Genomic DNA, 20,262 nt, shown 5'->3' with positions numbered 1-20,262 from the left:
GGTAGATAAATTGTACTACAAAGCTGGTGATAGGACAACACCTTCCACTGTTCCTTAAGGCAGCAAGCTAGCTTAGAGGGTACAGGGCAGGCCACATGACACACACAGTTTTGTCCTGACAGCTCATTGCCACCCCATATCCCTCCCACCATTCAGTCCCTGAGGCAGCCACCTCATTTTGCCTAATGTTAGGGCTCGTCATAGCCAAAGCAGACAGGGGCATCCCATACACTCCCTCCCTCCCTCCCACCTATCCACATCTTCACAGCCCCAGTCATACACCTCGACACATTAAACACACACACATCCATTCATATACATACATATGCACACACATAACACTCTTGATGGGCAAATTCCTCTAGGGTTATACGTACGACTCCCTTATCCACAGTTATACTGTCAGGGCCAGAAATACTGGAACAAGGATAACTGTTTTGGCAGTTGGCCTCTGTACACCACCACATTGAAGTTGAAAGGAAACATACCCAGATGGGAGCGAAGTCAGGACTTTCAGCTGTAATTCAAGGGGTTTGACAAAAGTGGGACACTAATCATTCAGGAAGGACTGGCAGTGGCATACACACACACCCGTTGTTGGTGGCTCATAAGTAATGGAACAAACCAACATCATTTCAAACTTAAGGATCGCCTTTAATACCTGGATGAAAATCCTTTGCAGTCAATGACTGAAGTCTGGAACCCATGGACATGACCAAATGCTGAGTTTCCTCCCTCGAGATGCTTTGCCAGGCCTTTACTGCAGCTGCCTTCAGCTGCTGCTTGTTTGTGGGTCTTTCTGCCTTCAGTTTCGTCTTCAGTAAGTGAAAAGCATGCTCTATTGGGTTGAGATCAGGTGATTGACTTTGCCATTGAAGAACATCCCACTTCTTTGCCTTGAGAAACTCTTGGGTAGCTTTTGCTGTATGTTTTAGGTCATTATCCATCTGCAATATGAAGCGGCGTCCTATCAGTTTGGCAGCATTCGGCTGAATCTGAGCAGAAAGTATAGCCTATACACTTCAGAATTCATCCTGCTGCTTTGATTAGCAGTCAGGTCATCAATAAACACCACTGACCCAGTTCCATTGGCAGCCATGCATGCCCATACCATAACACTGCCTCCATCATGTTTGACAGATGATGTGGTATGCTTTGGATCATGAGCTGTTCCTTTCCTTCTCCATACTTTTCCCATCTGGTACAAGTTAATCTTGGTTTCATCAGTCCAAACAATCTTATTCCAGAACTGGGCAGGCTTTTTAGGTGTTTGCTGGCAAAGGCTAATCTGGCCTGTCCTTGAACGTTACCATTGGTTTGCACCTTGTTGTAAAGCCTCTGTATTTACATTCATAAAACCGTCTCTTGACTGTAGATGTTGACAATGACATGCCTATCTCCTCAAGAGTGCTCTGGCTAGATGTTGTGAAAGGGTTCCTCTTCACCATGAGCAGCATTCTGCGGTAATCCACTTTAGTTTTCTATGGTCTTCCAGGCCTTTTGCTGTTGCTGAGCTTGCCAGTTAATTCCTTCTTTTTCAGCATGTTCCAAACTGTTGTGTTGGCCACTCACACTGTTTTTGCTATCTCTCTGATGGGTTTATTTTGTTTCCTCAGCCTAATGGTGGCCTCCTTCACTCGCATGGACACCTCTTTGGACCTCATGTTGGGAGTTCCAGGGAATAGCTACCAAACACAGATGTTATACTCAGAATCACCTCCAGGCCTTTTATCTGCTTGATTGGTCATGGGGTACCCAGGAAATAGGCCACACCTGGCCATGCAGTTGCTTGTCAGCCATTCATTCCATTACTTATGAGCCACCAATAATGGGTGTACTTCCTGAATGGTTAGTGCTCCACTTTTGCCAAACCCCTTGAATTACAGCTGAAAGTCCTGACTTCGCTCCCATCTGGGTGTGTTTCCTTTCAACTTCAGTGTGGTGGTGTACAGAGCCCAACTGCCAAAGCAGTTATCCTTGTTCCAATATTTCTGGCCCTAACTGTATTTCTGTGAGGTTTGATATCATGCCGGGTAAACCTGACTGTATTTATGGAAATAAACACAGAATGGGCTGCAGTCAGCATTAATAAAATATTCTTACATTGGGGGGAAAAACTTTGCAATTTTGTAAGTGTTTAAAAATTGTACGTAATTGTATCTTAAAGCCATTTTCTGAATGAAATTTGTCAGATGGTGAACTATAAGACAACTGAGCAGAGAAAAAATGTTATCTACCCTAAAGTAAATATCCTAATGTGCAAAAGCAACAAAGAGGTTTGTAGCAAAATATGCATACTTTTATACATATTATTTTATAATAAGTGTTTAATTTTAAACACAAAATTGCATACGTGTTTTTGCACTAGAGTCCACTTGATCAGATGTATGATCCTAATATGCAGTTATTCCAGTGGTCATATAACGAAGGTGTTTTTCTGTTATCTGGTGACCTCTTCTCTAGGCATTTCTTGTTTTGGTTTGGCTAGTGAGCCTCTATTGCAATTTGCAGGTAGTTCCATGTTATAGTGCAGCTTTCCACAGCTTTCCACAACCTTATGCTCTCCAGATATGTTGGACTACAACTCCCATCATTCCCAGTCACCATTGGCCATGCTAGCTGAAAATTATGGGAGTTGCAGTCAACACATCTGGAGGGTTGCATAAAATGAACAGGATACAAGCACACAGGATCACAGTACAGAATAGAATCAATGCTATTTACCAGTTAGGTTTATGTATAATAATATAATATTATAAAAAGTAAACAGTGTTCAAACGGATAATATTAAACATTATCTTTGAAGACAGACATAAATGGGCTTGTGCAGGAAGAGCTCCTGCCCTTGAAGAATGAGCTGAACCTTTAAATGCCCTTATCAATAAAATACTTATTTATGCAAAAACATAATTACTTATTAACTCAGTAGTATGTTATGTTTGTTTCCAATTACTCACAATATATGTTTAATCACAAGACCTTGGGCTCTAGCTGCATGCAATTGCTGCCATTTGTAGCCCAGCCCTTTTCCTAGCTAAATCTGACAATAGTTCAGTAATCCATGTTAGGCATGGTAGGTGCTGTTGGCTGCACTATTTGAGAGGTCAGGTTAGGCCCCTGAGACTTATGTCTGGCCTACATGGTTCTTCTTTATGGATGGTACTAGTGTAATATACAACTGGATTCTGTACAACAGTAGCATCTGAATCAGGCCAGATAACACCTACCCACCTGGTTGCATCACATTATTAGCTTCTATGCAGCTAAGATGTGACTGCTACTCATACAAATACACCGACAGGGAACCTAGAATATGTGGAAAGCATCTTAGTGCTGGAATTGTATTTTCTTCTTCTCATTGTTTTTTTTTTTTTAAATGCACACCATTATTACTATTAATAATAATAATAATAACACAAAATTAGTAGATCAAAGATTAGCATACAAGCTATCAATATAGGATGGTGGGCAGATTTCAGATTTGCAGGATCTACCTTGTTTTTTATTTGAACACTGAGATTCACCAACGAGAACCAGGTGCAAAATATTGGCTCAGGCAAGTACACATACACTAAGAATTAAGGAACAGGGGGCCTCTGAGCACATGCCCAGGAATTTGTGATCAGCACCAGAACCAAGCTCATGCAAAAACCCACTTCTGGTTTTCCTGGAAGTGTTCTTTTACAGCAGGGCTGGGCAACACACAGCCCGTTGGTCATATGCAGTTCCCTGTCATCTTATGCCCCCCGTCCCCAGCCACTGCACTGCTGAATTTGGTAATCCAGCAGAGGCAGCCAAAAAAAAAAAATAAGGCTTTTTGCCTCCTTATTTCGATGGGAAACCATTACAGAGGCTTAAAAGGGCAGATTGACTTGTTTTCAAACTAAATGTGTTCTTTTGAAGGCTCCATAGTGGTTTATGGCTGAAATTTTGTGAACCACCCAGACAGCTTCAGCTGTTGGGCGGTATACGAACAAATAATAAATTTGGTAGCAAACCCGATGAGTTTTTCTGCCACCACAGCGTGGCCCATGGGAGCTCAGAGGATGGAAAGTGACCCCCAGACCCTCTGAAATTGCCCACCTATTGTTTGACAATTGGAAGTCAGAAACCCTTGTCAATCTACTGCAAATCACCCAGAGATCTACCAGTAGATCCTGCCCTTTTGCCCACCCCTGCAATATAGTGGTTTACCCATCCCACAGTGTTTACAAATGACCCTCTTTAAGATACCTTCAGAAAAGAATCAGAAAAGGTAGCCTCTTTCTGTTGGAACAGAAACAACAAAGCTTTGTGGCTCCATAAAGACCAACAAATGTATCGTGGCAAACTTTCATGGTTAGTGTTTGGAGGATCCTTCATCCTTGCAACAACCCAATGTGATGGGTTAGGCTGGGAGATAGAGGTTGACCCTTCCTATTAAGCTCTGAGCTGAACACATATTTTTTCACTTTTTAATTTTATTATTCAGAGTGTGGATGTGAACTCAGTTTTCCTTGGTTAAGTCCAGTGCTTTAGCCACTTCATAGTACTGGCTCACAGAAATAACAAAAATTGGAGGTGGCTGTCTTGGCTCATTACAACCCGCCCCCCCCCCCCAAGCAATTGTAGTGTAATACTTTTATTAGGTCCAAGTAAAACCTCACAAAGTACTGATCAAGCTTTTGGGTTCCTCAGAACTAAGCAAAAACACCCCAGAAATAAATTAAGAGTTTAAAAGGGGAAGAGAAAGTCTGTTGGCTGTGATGGAAAATCCCGTCTGCAATTTGTCACAGTTTGCCACTGCGATCTGTGACTAACATCAGACCGGGGGTTTCCATCACACCCACTGATATCCGTTTTTTTTTTCCCTTCCTCTTTCCCTCTGTTTTTAATTTTTTTTTAAAGACTGACCTTTTTACACTTCATGCCCAATTCATCCCACGGTTAACCATTTCCCCATCCCTCTACATCCATGTACAACTCAACCTGCCAAATGAGGATAACGCTTCATGATGCATCTGATGAAGGGGATTGTAGTCCATGAAAGCATATGCCACAATACATGACATTTATCTTATTTCTATCCACCCTTCCTCCAAGGAGCTCAAAGTGATTCTTCCTCCTCCCATTTTCACTACAACACTGTGAGGTAGTTAGGCTCAGTGGGGATTTGAAACTTGGCCCTCTCCAGGCCTTTGTTGTTGTTCAGTCGTTCAGTCGTGTCCGACTCTTCGTGACCCCATGGACCATAGCACGCCAGGCCTTCCTGTCCTGCACTCTCTCCCGGAGTGTGCTCAAGTCCATATTCACCGCATCGGTGATGCTATCCAGCCATCTCATCCTCTGCCGTCCCCTTCTCCTTTTGCCTTCAGTCTTTCCCAGCATCAGGGTCTTTTCCAGAGAGTTTTCTCTTCGCATTAGGTGGCCAAAATATTTGAGCTTCAGCTTCAGTATCTGTCCTTCCAATGAGCACTCAGGGTTGATTTCCTTTAGGATGGACTGATTTGACCTCCTTGCAGTCCAGGGGACTCGTAAGAGTCTTCTCCAGCACCACAGTTCGAAAGCATCAATTCTTCGGCACTCAGCCTTCCTTATAGTCCAGCTCTCACAGCCATACATTACTACTGGGAAAACCATAGCTTTGATTAGACGGACCTTTGTCGGCAAGGTGATGTCTCTGCTTCTTACTATGCTGTCTAGGTTTGCCATAGCTTTCCTCCCAAGGAGCGTCTTTTAATTTCATGGCTACAGTCACCGTCTGCGGTGATCCTGGAGCCCAAGAAAATAAAATCTGTCACTGCTTCCATTTCTTCCCCTTCTATATGCCAGGAAGTGATGGGGCCAGATGTCATAATCTTCGTTTTTTTAATACTGAGTTTCAAACCAGCTTTTGCACTCTCCTCTTTCACCCTCAACAAGAGGCTCTTGAGATCCTCTTCGCTTTCTGCCATTAGGGTGGTATCGTCTGCATATCGGAGGTTGTTGATAATTCTCCCGGCAATCTTAATTCCGACCTGTGATTCATCCAACCCGGCGTTTCTCATGATGTACTCTGCATATAAGTTAAATAAGCAGGGCGACAATATGCAGCCTTGTCGTACTCCTTTCCCAATTTTGAACCAATCGGTTGTTCCATGTCCGGTTCTTACTGTTGCTTCTTGACCCTCGTACAGGTTTCTCAGGAGACAGGTAAGGTGGTCTGGTACTCCCATCACTTTAAGAATTTGCTACAGTTTGTTGTGTGGGCCTTAGGAAGCATTACTAACAACAAAGCTAGCGGAGATGACAGTATTCCAGCTGAGCTATTTAAAATCCTAAAAGATGATGCTGTTAAAGTGCTGCACTCAATATGCCAACAAATTTGGAACACTCAACAGTGGCCACAAGACTGGAAAAGGTCAGTTTACGTTCCAATTCCAAAGAAGGGCAACGCCAAAGAGTGTTCAAACTACCGCACAATTGCGCTCATTTCACATGCCAGCAAGGTGATGCTCAAAATCCTACAAGCTAGGCTTCAGCAGTATACGAACCGAGAACTACCGGAAGTACAAGCTGTGTTTCGAAGAGGCAGAGGAACTAGAGATCTCCAGGCCTATTTCAGTCTAAATACTACACCACACCGGCTTTGTAAACTGCCCAGAGAGCTTTGGCTATGGGGCAGTATAGAAATGCAAATAACAGTAATAATAATGTTAGTCTTTAAGGCATGAGCGGGCAACTCATAGGTGAAAATATCTGCAGGGCCTACAAGTCCCATCAGCCCTAGCCAGCATAATGGTGAGGGATGATGGGAATTGTGGACCTCCAGCACCTACAACTCCCATCATCCCTCACCATTAACTATGCTGGCTAGGGCTGATGGGACTTGTGGGCCCAAAACGTCTGAAGGGCTACACGTCGCCCTCCCAAGCAGTGTAAGGCGTCACACAAAGCCGCCGATATTTTTGAAGAAGAGTTTTGGTGGATTCGAAAGCTTGCTCCCTCCTTCGTGACTTTTTGAGCCTGCCCTCAGGAAGAGGGGCGTTATGAGGGCGACAGCAAGCGCCACCGGGCACGCAGGAGAGTAGTGGGCACAGGTCACCCTCATGGGCCCCTCTTTCCTTGTCTGGGCCGTCTCCTAAGTTCGGGCGATAAGCCCCTTGAGGCAGAGAAGCCGCCCTTTCTTCGGCAGACGGACATATAAAATAACGGTTATGCATAACGCGGTCGGGCCCGCGCGGGCCTCGCTTGGCGAGGGCAGACAGGGCTTAGGCTGCCTGTCACGCCCCTAGCTGGGGGAGGGAAGCCGGGCGGCCGCTGAGGCGGAGCCGCCGGAGGGCGAAGCGAGCCCAGGGCGGCGGCGGCGGCGGCGAAGCCGGGCTGCGCGGAGAGGAGGCCGTCGCTCGCGGATCACACCCAGAGCGCGGGGCCGGCGAAAGGCGGCCGTCGCTGCTCTGAGGCGACCCGACACGGTGGCGGGGCGCGGGCCGAGTAGCGGCGGCCTCCCCGCTCGCGCTCGGCGGGTAAGGGCTGCGAGCGCCGCCCGCTCGCTCGGAGGCAGAGAAGGGAGCCCGCCGCACGCGGCGGCAGCGAGGGCGGAGGCTGCGGGGACGGGGGGAGGGCGGAGGCGAGGCGAGGCCGCGCGCGGCCCGTGCGGGAGAGCCGTGGGCGCCCGCGTGAGGCGGCCTTTCCTCGCGCGGGGGCGCCGGCTGGGGAGTGCCGGGAGCCGGAGGGCTTTTCCTCCCTCGGAACATGCGTCGGATCGTGCCCTAAGACTGCAGCCCTAACCGCGCTTACCGACGAGTAAGCCCCCCTCCCTCCCTCCCTCAGCCCCCACTGGGCCGCGTCCGAGGTTAGCGCTACGCAGAGTTGACCCGTTGAAATGAATGGGGCGAGTCAGCTGCGACTCTTTTAGCCCCGATTCACTTCGGTTTGGTCCGCGCCCCGGAGAACCGGCGCCGGGCACGGCCCGTTGAGCCGAAAGGGGCTTCCTTCCGAGCAACAGCGGGATTGTACTGTGAGGCCCCAGGCGGCGAGCGAGGGAGCCCCGCCGGGCTGCGGGGCTCGCTCCCGAGTAAGCGTGCTAGCCTGGGGCTGGCCGGCCTTCCTGAAAAGAGGCGGCGCTGGGGCTGAAGCGCGCCTGGCAGAGCCGAGTCCCCAGCCGCGCCCGTGCGGCGCCTGCTCGACGCGCTCCGAACTGCCCTCCGCGCGCGTTGGCGGGGCAGCGGCGGCGGGGCCCGGGGAGCGAGTAGCCCCGTCGAACTCGGCGGGGCCTTCCCCGCGTAAACGCGCATGGGCTCGGGCTGTGCGCGCGCGCGAGCCGCACGCTGGTCGCTGTGACAAGTGTGCTGGGCGGCTGGTGGCTCCGATCTCGGAGGGGCCGAGGGTCCGTTCTGGGTTTCAGCCGGAGCCAGCCAGCGCTCTAACGGAGTTACGCAAGGTGCTGAACCCTATTTGGGGGCCAGGGCTCAACACCTCGGGCAGCTCCTTTAGAATTCTGGCTGGTCCCGCCCAAAACCCAGAATGGATGCGCGGCCCAAGCGGAACCAGAGCCACCAGCCTCCACTTCCTGAGACGCTTCCCCAGGTAGACCAGCGTGGCCGGGAATGGCCGTGTTCGCGACTCCGCCCACACCCACCGCGGTTGCCTCCTCACGCCCCTCGGCACAGCCAATGGCTGTGCGCTCTGGGGGAGGAGCCAAGCTGCTGCCCCTCCTACCTGCACACCACACCAGCTTTGCTTTGTCAATTATGGGGTGATTTTTCTCATCGCTTGTTCTCTGTGCAACGGAAAGGGGATGGTTGCGAACTGAGGGGAGTGAAGGGAGTAGCGCCAACCACCTAGCCAGATCGCGTTTCTTCAAAGACAGAAATTAAATGTCCAAGAAGTCAGCAGGTGAGGTTTTTCATGGCCTGGAGATAAATACTGCTTGTTCATTTGCAATATTTCCTTCTCTTTCAGTATTTAGATACATTTCCAAGGTGGCTATCGCCTAATACTATCAACTATTAATTGCTGTAGATCAAAACTGCGGTAAAAAGGACAGCTACAGAAGCCAGTTTGAAAGTTGGCAGCCCAACTCCGAAATGTTTCTCATTTGTAGACTCCCAAGGTGAATTCTTAGGAGCCTGCTTCATATTTTTAATGAATGTGTTTGTTTGTTTGTTTTAAAGGCACATTCCCTGGCAGGGAAGTGTGGTGATATTGACACTGTTAGGAGCCTAGGCGTCCAAGTGAACTTCCAGTGTTTACAAATTTGAAAGAGGTAGGTTAATACTGTTACATGATTCTTCTCTTGTAAATGTATACATTAGCAGTGGATTTAAGAAATGTTGTTTTTGTGTTTGTAGGCCTTAATAGAGGACCAATTTCCTTGTTACATTTGCACAGATCTATCTATATATGGGTATACAAGAATGTTTATATTTTGTCAGATGGGAATGGCAGCTGTATGTTCTGTGCTGTAAATGTTAAATTCTCTCATGTTCAGCCTTTCCCCTCTCTCCTGTCCCGTTTCCTTTGAGGAATGTTTCTGGCATTTTTGGCTTTGTCAAACTTATCCTGAGCTCTTTTGCAATAACATCATGAGGAAAAAGTAAACAGACATACTTTGTCCCAGCTCAGTTACAGCCAAGGAGAGAGCCACTTTTATCAAGTTCTAAAATAACGTTAGCTTGGCTAACTTATTGTTGGTATTGACAAAGCAGTATTTTGTCAAAATACAATTCTGTATTAGCTTGTCTTTGCATCAGAGAAAATTTTCAGTACTGTTTATTTTTGTAGTACTAAGCTGCGAGTGGTTAGATACGCAACATGTTGGAGATTCCTGAGGTGGGCTCAGCCTCTGCTCAAGCAACTGTTGTGGGAGGGAGTGGGAAGTTGGAGGATGGTGATGTTGACCCCTTACTGTGGTGATACTGTATCTGATTCAGGGGTGTCACCAGCCCTGAACCCGAGCACTATAGAAGGGATGACAGAGCAGCAAGTTGTGCAGCCAGCTCCCAATCTGAGCAGTACAGTAGAGGAGGGGAGTTTAACCCTCTCCTAAACACGTTGTTTGGGAAGGTTCCATTTTTCTTGGGGCAGGGGACTCTTGTTGTCTTGGTTAAATGGGGTAGGCGAATTGGTCCTCACACCGCTAGGGGTTTCCTCCTCTTACTTTTTCTCTGTCAAGGCTTTGATTTTTTTTTAACATTTTCTTCCTACAGGAGGGCTGTTAGAAGGATTATTTACTCTCTCTCTCTCTCTCTCTGCTTCCAGATGAGGCTTTAACCCTGCAACCACCCTGCTTCAAACACAGAATTTTATTGGGGGGGGGGTGTCCAGATATGTCATCCTCCGCTTCTTCCATCTTTTTTCTTACCAGAAAAATCCGTTAAGAAGGAAAAGACAGAATAAGTGCACAATTTTGATTGGTAGTGCTAGTGCTAGGAGCCTTCAATCCGGAAGCACCCCCTCTCTTTTTTTTAAAACAAACTAACATTTTTGTGCATACCTGGTGAGTTCCTTGAATTTGCAAAAAACCTTTGTCTATGGGTGGCCTAGACCATCTGATTTCCCAATCTACTGGTTTATTTATTTATTTGTTTGTTTGTTTATTGCATTTCTATACCACTCCATAGCCGAAGCTCTCTGGGCGGTTTACAAAAGTTAAAACATTAAAATACAGTATACAAAGTTTAAAAACCATTTATACAAAAACATGGACAATATATATCTATAAACAACATATAACTAAAAACAACTTTGAACTAAGAACAATTTTTTAAAAATCCAGCAATAAAACACAGCTTAAAACAACACTGCTTAAAAGTAGTATACAAAAGTCAGCAAAGTTCTAAAAGAGGGAAGAGTTCTAAAAAGGGAAGGCCTGCTGGAATAATAGCGTCTTTAATGCCTGCTTAAAAACCTTCAATGAGGTCAGCAGGAGCATTTCAACCGGCAGGTCATTCCACAACTGAGGAATGGCAAAGGAAAAGGTCCTTTTGCGTGTGGCTGCCAGTCTCACATTTGGCAGCTGCATCAGATAGCCTGCTACTGGTTGGTATGGGTCACTGAGTTTGCTTACCTTCTGTTCTGTACTGACAGCATTTATAAATGTCATGTCTGCAACCTTTTTTTAACCCTCTTATTTTGATGTTTAACAGGTTTACAAGAAGGACATCCACATTGCTCATACTGAGAAAGGTAGTAGAGCCCTGGACGATTAACAAGGTAAAAAATGCCGGTTTGTGCTGCAACTCCTCTTACTTTGTTCTTTTTGTTTCTATAAACAGAAGACACCCATATTGATTGTAAGTGGGAGGAAGGAAGGGTAATTGAGGGAGATAAGGAAGTAGTGGGGGAAGGAAGGTAGTAAAAGAACAACACATGCCTCATGAAAAACCTGATAGCTTTTCTAATAAAAATAAACTAGACAGATGGAGGTACCACTTGAGGAAAGTTGAGAGCAATTGCTGTTCTTGTGAAAAGGAGAGTTCACAACTCCTGCCTTCAAATCAAAATAGCAGGCAGACCTTTCGGTATTTGTGAAATATAGGTTAAATTTACATACACATACATAAATCTATTAAGCAGTGAATGCTAAATGATTTGAAAAGAGATAGGGGATGCTAGCTGTACTCCATATAAAAAAAAATTGCCACCTGATCCAGAGATGGTGCCAGTTGATTTAACAGCCTGGTATGATATAATACTGGCATCTTCTGTACCAGTGTTGCAGTTTATTCACCCACCTTTTCTCCTATCTGTGGGAGCAAGCAGAACTCTCTCTCAGTCCCACAGCATCTCTGTCTTGCTCCACTACAGAAACTAGAGCAATAGGCACTGTTCGTAGGTCAGGAGCTGACAATCCTACGTCCTACAGAATGATCGCTGCCTCATATTACATCAAGCCAGAGAAAAGGTATCTTGAGTTATAAAATCTAAAGCATGGTGTATTTACATATCATGAGCTATTAATGATACTCAACATAAGGCATCTATCTGGCACGTGAGTGCTGTAATACTTCACTGACTGCACATCTTGATCTGCTTGACTAACAAATTACTTGGAGGGCTCATTGAAGAGAGAAGTGTGATTAGTAAAGAGAACATAGGATTTAATATCAAGATATTCATTACTGTGAAAATGTTATGTCTTCTGTTTTCATGATCTCACAGGTTTAAGAAACCAGTCACTCTTGGAAAATGCCCAGCTGTTCCCAAGGATTTGGCAGTAATTAGATTGTAAGTGCATATTTGGAATTTGTTATCATATCTGTATGTTTTCTGTGCTGAGATTGCTCTCCACAAACCATTGGACCTTAAATGTAGTCAGTGGGAACTGCTTGTAGCTCTGTTTAGGACTGGAGTGTAAATCTGGAATTGTTCCACAGATTTCAGTAGGAATTATATATGACTACTCTAGTTATTAAAACAGATGGAGGGTGCAATCCTATCCTATGGCCGTCTAACCGCTGACCAGCAGCCATAGGATTGCGCCCTAAAATAGTAAAATGAAATGTTAAAAAAACAAATCATTTGGAAAAAGTACTCTATAACGATGCTTTTAAAACATGCCTTTACGATTTGTTACCTACCAATTCAAATGCAGCTCACCAGCTGTGTATGGTGATCCAACAGTAAATCGATAAAGCCTTTCCTTTCTGTCTTTCTTTTGCTGCATCCCTGGGGATGCAAAAATGGAGTCATCAGGCACGTGGCAGTCCTCAGTATATAGCTGCTTTTGACTTGATATGTCACAATCTATGTTTCAAACTGTTAAAACTGGAAGGACAATAAAAACTTTATTTGTTTATTTTTTGAATGGTAACGTTCTGTGTGTCCTACTCATTGTACACACAAAAAATAACATTAATTTCTAGAGTTTCCATTCTGAGTGTGTGTTCAGCCAGACATATAAACACAGCTGGTTACTTGATACATAAAGAAATATCCTTCTAATCAAAATATTTTTACAAGGGAACATTTTATTCATTTTAATGTAGCTGTCCATTAAGCAATGAAAACTAAATGTCTTGTCAGACTCCATAGAAAGTCTGTATTTGTATTTGTTCTCTAAAGCAAGAGGTTTTAGTGTTGCAGCATGCCAGACAGGTTTTGTATAGCGAGCAAGCAGCGGTAGCTATTTCGGTTTTATCAGTAGTGCATGTTGGTCAAAGGAGCAGCATAGAATGTAAGAGTGGCAATTAAGATTAGAACTACCTTACCTCAAAGTAGTTCTACAGCCATTCTTGAAAGAAGCAAACTTGTTTAATAATTTCCAGGTACAAACCCAGTGATTGTGCAAACCCAGTGATTGGTTTCTACCTGAATGAATGTCTGTGAAGAGCTTGAGACATTTTCATGCGAGGGCTTTGTAAGCGGGTGTTGTCCAAAGACTTATAAAATAAACGCAGTACTTTTGTTGCGATTGCCCATGAGGGACAGAATGAGCATGAGCTTTTATTGGGCTAATTTCTGCCAGGGCAGGAACGTTTTCAGAATGTGCTTACTCTCCCATGCTAACAGCATGATCCTAAACATGTTTACTCAGAAACAAGTCCCACTGATTACAATGGGACTTGATTTACTCCCAAGAGAGCGTACGTAGGGCTGCAGTCAAAGAGGAGTTGGTGCAATATAAGATATTACCTTACTCAGTTGATTTACATATTTCATGCTAGCAGCGGGGATTAAACAGAACTTCTGATTCTTCATGGAATGATTCTGTGAGGTGTTACAAAATAGATCTCTTACATCTGAGGATTATTTAGGCACATGGCCCTTTAACTTGACTGAACTTCATTCATAGCCTGAAGAGTAGACTCAAGTTAGAAGATTTCTAATGGGAAATAGCTCTGCAAAGGGTTGGATAACATGGACTGTCTCTTTGGCAAGTAGTCTATCCTGAAGAAATGAACTCACATACCAAACTTGAGTGCACTGGCATCTGACTGTAGTGCCACTGAAATGACAAGGCTTATTTCTAAGTTAATGTGTTTTATCAAGGTGTGTGGGTGTAATCTGCCAACATCTTCAGTTGGCAACTTTAAAATCTACTCAATATGCTACTAGTCCATAGACTTCATTCTGGTTCCTTGTGCACGAGTGGTATCAGGACTATGTAGGTTCCCCATGTACTCTATATTACAATTAAATTACAAAAGCAGTTACTTACATTTCTTCAATAGCCTATTGTTAAGCATTGATTTATGCCATCAGTACTGTGTTGTGGGGATTACATGAGCCATTGTAACATATTTTCTAATTTAATAGCTTTATTTTTACCTGTAGGCTTTTCCAAACATCCTGCTTTAAAGCAGAATATTCTTACAATGTTGAGTACAATGTCCTCTCGGATCACAATCTCAGCAAGAAGCACGTTCTCCTCTCTGCATGGAAAAGGGTGTTTGTATTCCAGGTGCATTTCAAGCCAGAACAAAGTAGCATGGAGGAGTTTGTTTGCCAAAGGCCCTTTTTCTTTTCTCCTGGCAAGTTGCAACTGCAGTATGAACAATATTTTCACTATGAGAAAAGCTTTCCGACATACCTCAACAGAAGAAGAAGACTTCTCCTTCCATCTGACGCCATCACAGATCAATGACATCTTAAGGGCAAATGAGTTGTCCCATACAGTCCCTGAATTTGATGGAAAAAACCTGAGCTCTGTGCTGAAATTTGAGAGTAACCACTTGGCTGCCAACACCCCAATTGAAGACCGTAGAAGTGCAGCTACCTGCTTGCAAACCCGAGGGATGATGTTTGGGGTCTTCGATGGCCATGCAGGTTATGCTTGTGCCCAGTCGGTTAGCGAGAGACTATTTTTTTACATCGCTGTTTCTCTTCTGTCTAAACAAACGCTGGAAGAAATTGAGGCTGCCATGGAGTCCATGAAACCGGTTCTGCCTATTCTACAGTGGCACAAACATCCAAATGATAGCTTCTTTCAAGAGGTAGCCTCACTGTATTTGGAGCAGCTCAGGGTTTATTGGCAGGACTTACTGAACATGGATATGGAGCTAGGGCTGACTCTGAAAGATGCCTTGATCGATGCATTTAAAAGGCTGGATTCAGACATATCTCTGGAGGTTCAGGCTCCCTCAGAAAATGAGTTGATCAGAAGCATAGCTCTTCGGGTGGCCTTCTCGGGCGCAACAGCATGCGTGGCTCACGTTGACAGTGTTCATTTGCACGTCGCAAATACAGGTGACTGCAGAGCACTTCTAGGGGTTCAAAATAAAGATGGGACGTGGTCAGCCCTCCCTCTTACTCAAGATCACAATGCCTTCAACAAACTGGAAATCTTAAGGTTAAAAAGGGAGCACCCAACCTCTGAAGACAACACTCTAATTGTGAACAATAGGTTGCTGGGAGTCCTTATGCCCTCTAGAGCTTTTGGAGATGTCAGTTTCAAGTGGAACCAGGAACTGCAGCATAGCGTGCTGGGAAACTGTTGCAATGTGGAGGCTTTAAACATTTATGAGTATGTGCCTCCAAACTATCATACGCCTCCTTATCTAACTGCAGAGCCGGAAGTTACCTACCACAAAATAAGAAGGCAGGATAAATTTTTAGTTATTGCTTCAGATGGCCTGTGGGACATGTTGAGTAATGAAGACGTAGTCAGGCTTGTTGCAGACCATTTGCTGGAAGCTGATGTCCAGAAAACACAGCTTGCTTTTAAGAAACCAACCAACCTGGGTTACGTGCAGAACTTGCTGCTTCGGAGGAAGGCGAGGCACATCCGCTCCTATGACCGGAACGTGGCTACCCACCTCATCCGACATGCAATTGGCAATAATGAATATGGAGAGATTGACCCGGAGAAGCTTATGGCAATGTTGACTCTTCCTGATGATTTGGCACGCATGTATAGGGATGATATCACAGTCACTGTGATATATTTTAATTCAGATGTAATTGAAGGTTACTACAGAGAGAATGAATAAGGGACCTGTCTTGTTACAAACCGTACATATCGATTCTGGGGACCACCAGGGCTTTGTTTGGCTGTCAGTTAAATTCCTAGATATGCTGTTGTGTAGAATCCTCCCCTACTCTCTCCTGTCTTCAGCAGCCTAACCTTGCCTGTTCCTAACCAAGAAATCATGTAAAAGTTAAATAACCTAATCTGGTTAAAATAATGCATCTTTACCTTGACTTGTAATTTTTTTTTATTTTAGTAGAATAAAGATTGTAAGACATTCTTGGGTGAGGGCAGCTTTGTTACTGATTGGGAGACAGAGAATGTTATCCTGCTGGTTGTTTAATGCAAGACCCAACAGAGGTGGCTGAATCTCATTGTCGTTGGAGCTGGTTACACGTCTCTGAATTGAGCCTGTTTGGACCAAGATTTGCAAAACCTATTGGAATGGCAAACAGCACTTTTCATTTGTACCTGAAGTTTCAAAATAGCCATGACTGCAAAGCCTGCATGGGGGTGTAGGGGTTGTTTTAGTCTGGGGTCACTCCCAAGAAAAACTGTTTGGGAGGGAGTCTCCTGGCTTAAGTTGTGTTGAAATGCACAAGAGCTGCTCAAAAGGGGCTCATACTGGGGAAGCCTCCCAGGGAATTGTGCCTCCAAAGCACCATATTTCAGTGAAGAATTGCTTCCAAGTAAGCATGCTAAATCCTCTTGATTAGTCCATCCCTTTATTACCACAGGGAAGGTTTATTTCATAGAAAATTGCAACTATTTAAAATATTTTAAAATTTGATTGGCTCTCCTACTCAGCTGTACCTGATTTAAAGCTGACAAGTAGCTTTCTTGTTCTGACTGTGACACTGTTTATGCACTGGACTAATTGCTGCCTGAATACAGGAGGGATTCTAGAGGGATTCAGAGCTCTTGTTGATTACTTCTGCTACCATAGTATGAATTGTATCTGTGCCTCGGAACTTCTCAAGCCTATGAAAACATTGCCTTTTTAAAAAATGCCTCAAAAGTGACAACTTTTCTTAGCTGTGTTGTACCCTTGCAGGCATTTGGCGGAATACGTCTAATTCAGAGAAAATATTCATTTATAAGCATGTGTTGACATCTGTATCAATAAAACTCATTTGTTTTAGGGTGATGGGGGGATCCCAAAAAATCAGGTGGCGCGAACTTTTGCAAGTGGAGCATTTCCTTGCATAGAAGTTCCCTTCCTGTCATGCAAGTCAGATCCTGAATCCAACCCAATGATATTTTTGTTTTAAAATCTTGTCATTGTTTACCAAACATGAAGTTTTGTTTGTAGGCTAAATGAAATACAGTCCTGAATGTGCATACAATGCTAGTTTATGATTATTGAATCTTGTTCATGACTATTTCCTAAGAATTATTTATATAGTGTTCTATAATATTAAAGAATCATTCATAGTTTGACTCCTGATTTAGGGAAGCGTGTAGCCATGCACTTCATTTCAACTACTGAGTAGTTAGCTGAATAATATGTATCCTTAATTCAGAGCCATTGCAAAAACACTGAAATGCCTTAAACACGGTGGTTGGGTTGCATAAAGAATACAGTAACCTTGTATTGGGCAATGAATGGTCATGCAGGTGGAATTTTCCAGTCTGTGAGTCAAAGATTGGGACCTGTTTGAAGGTGATATCTGATAGTATAAGTTTCAGGAATAAAGCCTGGGGAATTAATATCTTAAACGACACGCTCTGCACAAAGAAATGAGAGTAGGGTGGGAAGACGTATGAAGCTGCAATGAATAAGCAGTTTTGAGGTGGATAAGAATCTTTGATCTTCTTCCTCCCATTCCAACTATGATGTAACTTGGGGCTTGCAGGCATGCCTTATCTGAATGGGGAAGAAAGTGGTTAAGAAGGGACTAAGGCAGGAATGAAAACAAAAGAAAGGGGACGTTTGCAATATATATTGAGTCCTCAAAGTTCTTTAGGAGTTTTGGAATCAATTTCTACATTTCTTTTTAAAGTTTGCCTTTTTGCCAGCACTTTAAAATCAAACAAAACTATGTGTGGTTTTGTAAGCAAATTTGACTTAAAACAAAATGTTGCTGGAGGTGAAAGAATATCTAGGTGCCACGTTTTATTAGCAATGTTTCAAAGTATTGTGTCAGACCATCAATAAACATAAGAATCAGCTGGCTTTTAATAGATGCAGATTATTTATTTATTTATTTTATTATGTTTTAAATCTGCCCAATAACCAAATTATCTGGACTAAAATGCCATGGAAATGGTAAAAATATAAAATAGAATACAAATATTTAGAAGACTAAAATACTTCCACTTGCTTCAAGTACAGTCCAATATCTCTGCTTAAAGGCCGGCTTTCTTTTGAGATTATCAATTGTGTATAATCAAGTAGCGGTAGGTGGGACATTTTTATGACATCTTCCATATAAGTGGCATGTGTCATTAAGAGCAATAGGTAGATTTAAAAAATGTTAATGATAGTGTTAAACTGTACTTGTTGGTAATTACTGTTTTAAAGATCACAGTGTTTTTTACTGTAAAAACTGGGCTAGCACGTCTCGCAAAAAGTTGTATGACTGATTTAATTCAGAATGTGGTAATTAATATTCTCTAAAAAGTGTTTAACAGATATGAAGTAATACTGTTGGCTGCATCTTCCATGCTTTCTGTGATGGCAGCAATACAGTTCATTGCCATTCACATATACGGCAGGAGCTGTAGTTCTTCTGTTCTGAGGCAACTTCGGAATTTCTGGAAGTTCGTGTGGCTTCTCAGGGAGATCTGACTAACAGCTTCTCCATGTGCTCTGGGCCTGCCCTTCATCCTCTCTTCCTCTTCCTTGTGAGACATGTAGTCTGAGCTGATTGCAAAGATCTTCATTCCATGCTCTGCTTTCTTATCTCTCCTGATGTCCTTATATTGGCTCCCTGTTGTTCCTTTTAAGAGTAGTCCATGTTGGTCATGACTACATCTCATCCACCAACCTTCCTTGCAGCCTTTTTTGCTGCCACTGTTCTGCAATACCTCCTCTGCAATTGAACCCCTCTCCTTCTCATTTCACTGTTGTTTCTGTGACCTCTTCCCTGCTATTGCCTATCAACAATGTAGAACTTCCCTGTTCATCAGGCTAACATCCATTGAATCTTTCCTCAAAACCTGATTTAGCAAAGCGTTTCCAACATTAAAAAAACTGCCTCTGGTCGCTCTTGCCCCTGTGTTGTCTACTTGGTTTCTTGGCATCTTAGGAAGAGGCCTTTCTATGCCCTGTTAATGAAGTATTTTTAACTGGTGTGATTCTGGGGATTGAACCTGTGGCCTTGTGTACACAACGATTATGCTCTACCATGGAGCTGTTCAGTCTGACTTCAGCTGCTCCTGTACGGCCACCTCACTCTTCCCCACCTCATATTGTGCTTTTCGTGGCCTTTCTCTGATCTTTTCTCCATTCCTATGTTGTCTGTCCGATGCAGAGTGTAAACTCTCTGGGCAGGGACTATCATTTCTGTGCTGTACACACACTGACTATATGTAGAAGTTTAGTAACATTAGCAGATACCGATTCTGTGTCCATTTTCATTTTGGTGCTGCTCATGTTACCCTTCTTACTGTGGTAGTTTAAAATAGATGTAAGCCTCGTTGAATTTTAAAATATCTAGTTTAACAAAATAGCTGGGCTGGAATTTTAAGAATTAACTTTCAGCACAATCCGCTATGTCTGTGTAAGCCATGGGGGACGACAGAGGAGTTATGCAACTGATTTCAGTGTAGTTTGTACTAGAGACATTTCTAATATATTTTGCTCTTTGGATCCATTCAGTTACTCAAAGTCAATTAGGGGAAAAGGCTCTCACTTTAACAATGCTCTATAATAAGAGCAACAATTAAAAGTGCAGAAATCACTGTTTGTCATTACAAATAGTACTTGCTTAGTAATAGTGCTAATGTGCCTACTTCAAGGGGTAACATATTTATTTGGATGTGACTTTGTTAATGTTTTAAAACTCTTTTGGGTATTGTTATGCTGCTTACATTAATTAAAATATGAGAAACGGCAGACCAGCATTGTTGCTCTTGTTCATTGAGATGAAGATAAAATATTATTAAATGTCTATACTTAAACGTATTTTCAAACCTCAGTGCTTTCCTAACTTAATTGTAAATACTATATCTTTGGGAATAAAGGTATACAACAAAATGAGTTAAATGTTCTGTGCATTATTCTAGTGACATTGAAAGTAAAGTTGGTGCAGTATATAACATACTGGTTTGCATTTCTTGAATGAAAGGATATGAAATGCTAAGTCCTGTTGTCCACTTCATTTACAAACTGTACTTCAAGAACAAAAAAAACAGTGACTGGGCTTGAAAGAGCTCCCAGACAGAGG

The 20,262-nt window shown here is 43.6% G+C and overlaps 1 protein-coding gene across 4 annotated transcripts; it reads left to right on the top strand.

Moving 5' to 3' along the window:
- The first annotated feature begins 6,970 nt into the window (after positions 1-6,970).
- Positions 6,971-20,065, top strand: PDP2 (pyruvate dehydrogenase phosphatase catalytic subunit 2). Of its 4 annotated transcripts, XM_084813245.1 has the most exons (6): positions 6,971-7,058; positions 8,756-8,856; positions 9,135-9,226; positions 11,109-11,175; positions 12,124-12,189; positions 14,239-20,065. In XM_084813245.1, the coding sequence occupies exon 6, from the start codon at positions 14,280-14,282 to the stop codon at positions 15,891-15,893; it is 1,614 nt and encodes a 537-aa protein (XP_084669371.1). In that variant the 5' UTR covers positions 6,971-7,058; positions 8,756-8,856; positions 9,135-9,226; positions 11,109-11,175; positions 12,124-12,189; positions 14,239-14,279; the 3' UTR covers positions 15,894-20,065. The 4 variants fall into 4 exon arrangements, with proteins under 4 accessions (XP_084669371.1, XP_084669369.1, XP_084669370.1 ...); XM_084813243.1 differs by lacking the exons at positions 6,971-7,058; positions 8,756-8,856 and adding an exon at positions 7,281-7,484; XM_084813244.1 differs by lacking the exon at positions 6,971-7,058 and having other exon boundaries at positions 8,686-8,856.
- Positions 20,066-20,262: the final 197 nt, after the last annotated feature.

The sequence above is a fragment of the Heloderma suspectum genome, chromosome 8 (assembly GCF_057233095.1).
Source record: "Heloderma suspectum isolate Gila_16-S chromosome 8, 16-S_ref, whole genome shotgun sequence".
In the NCBI taxonomy this organism is placed as follows: domain Eukaryota; kingdom Metazoa; phylum Chordata; class Lepidosauria; order Squamata; family Helodermatidae; genus Heloderma; species Heloderma suspectum.
This window is presented reverse-complemented; position numbering and strand designations above follow the sequence as displayed.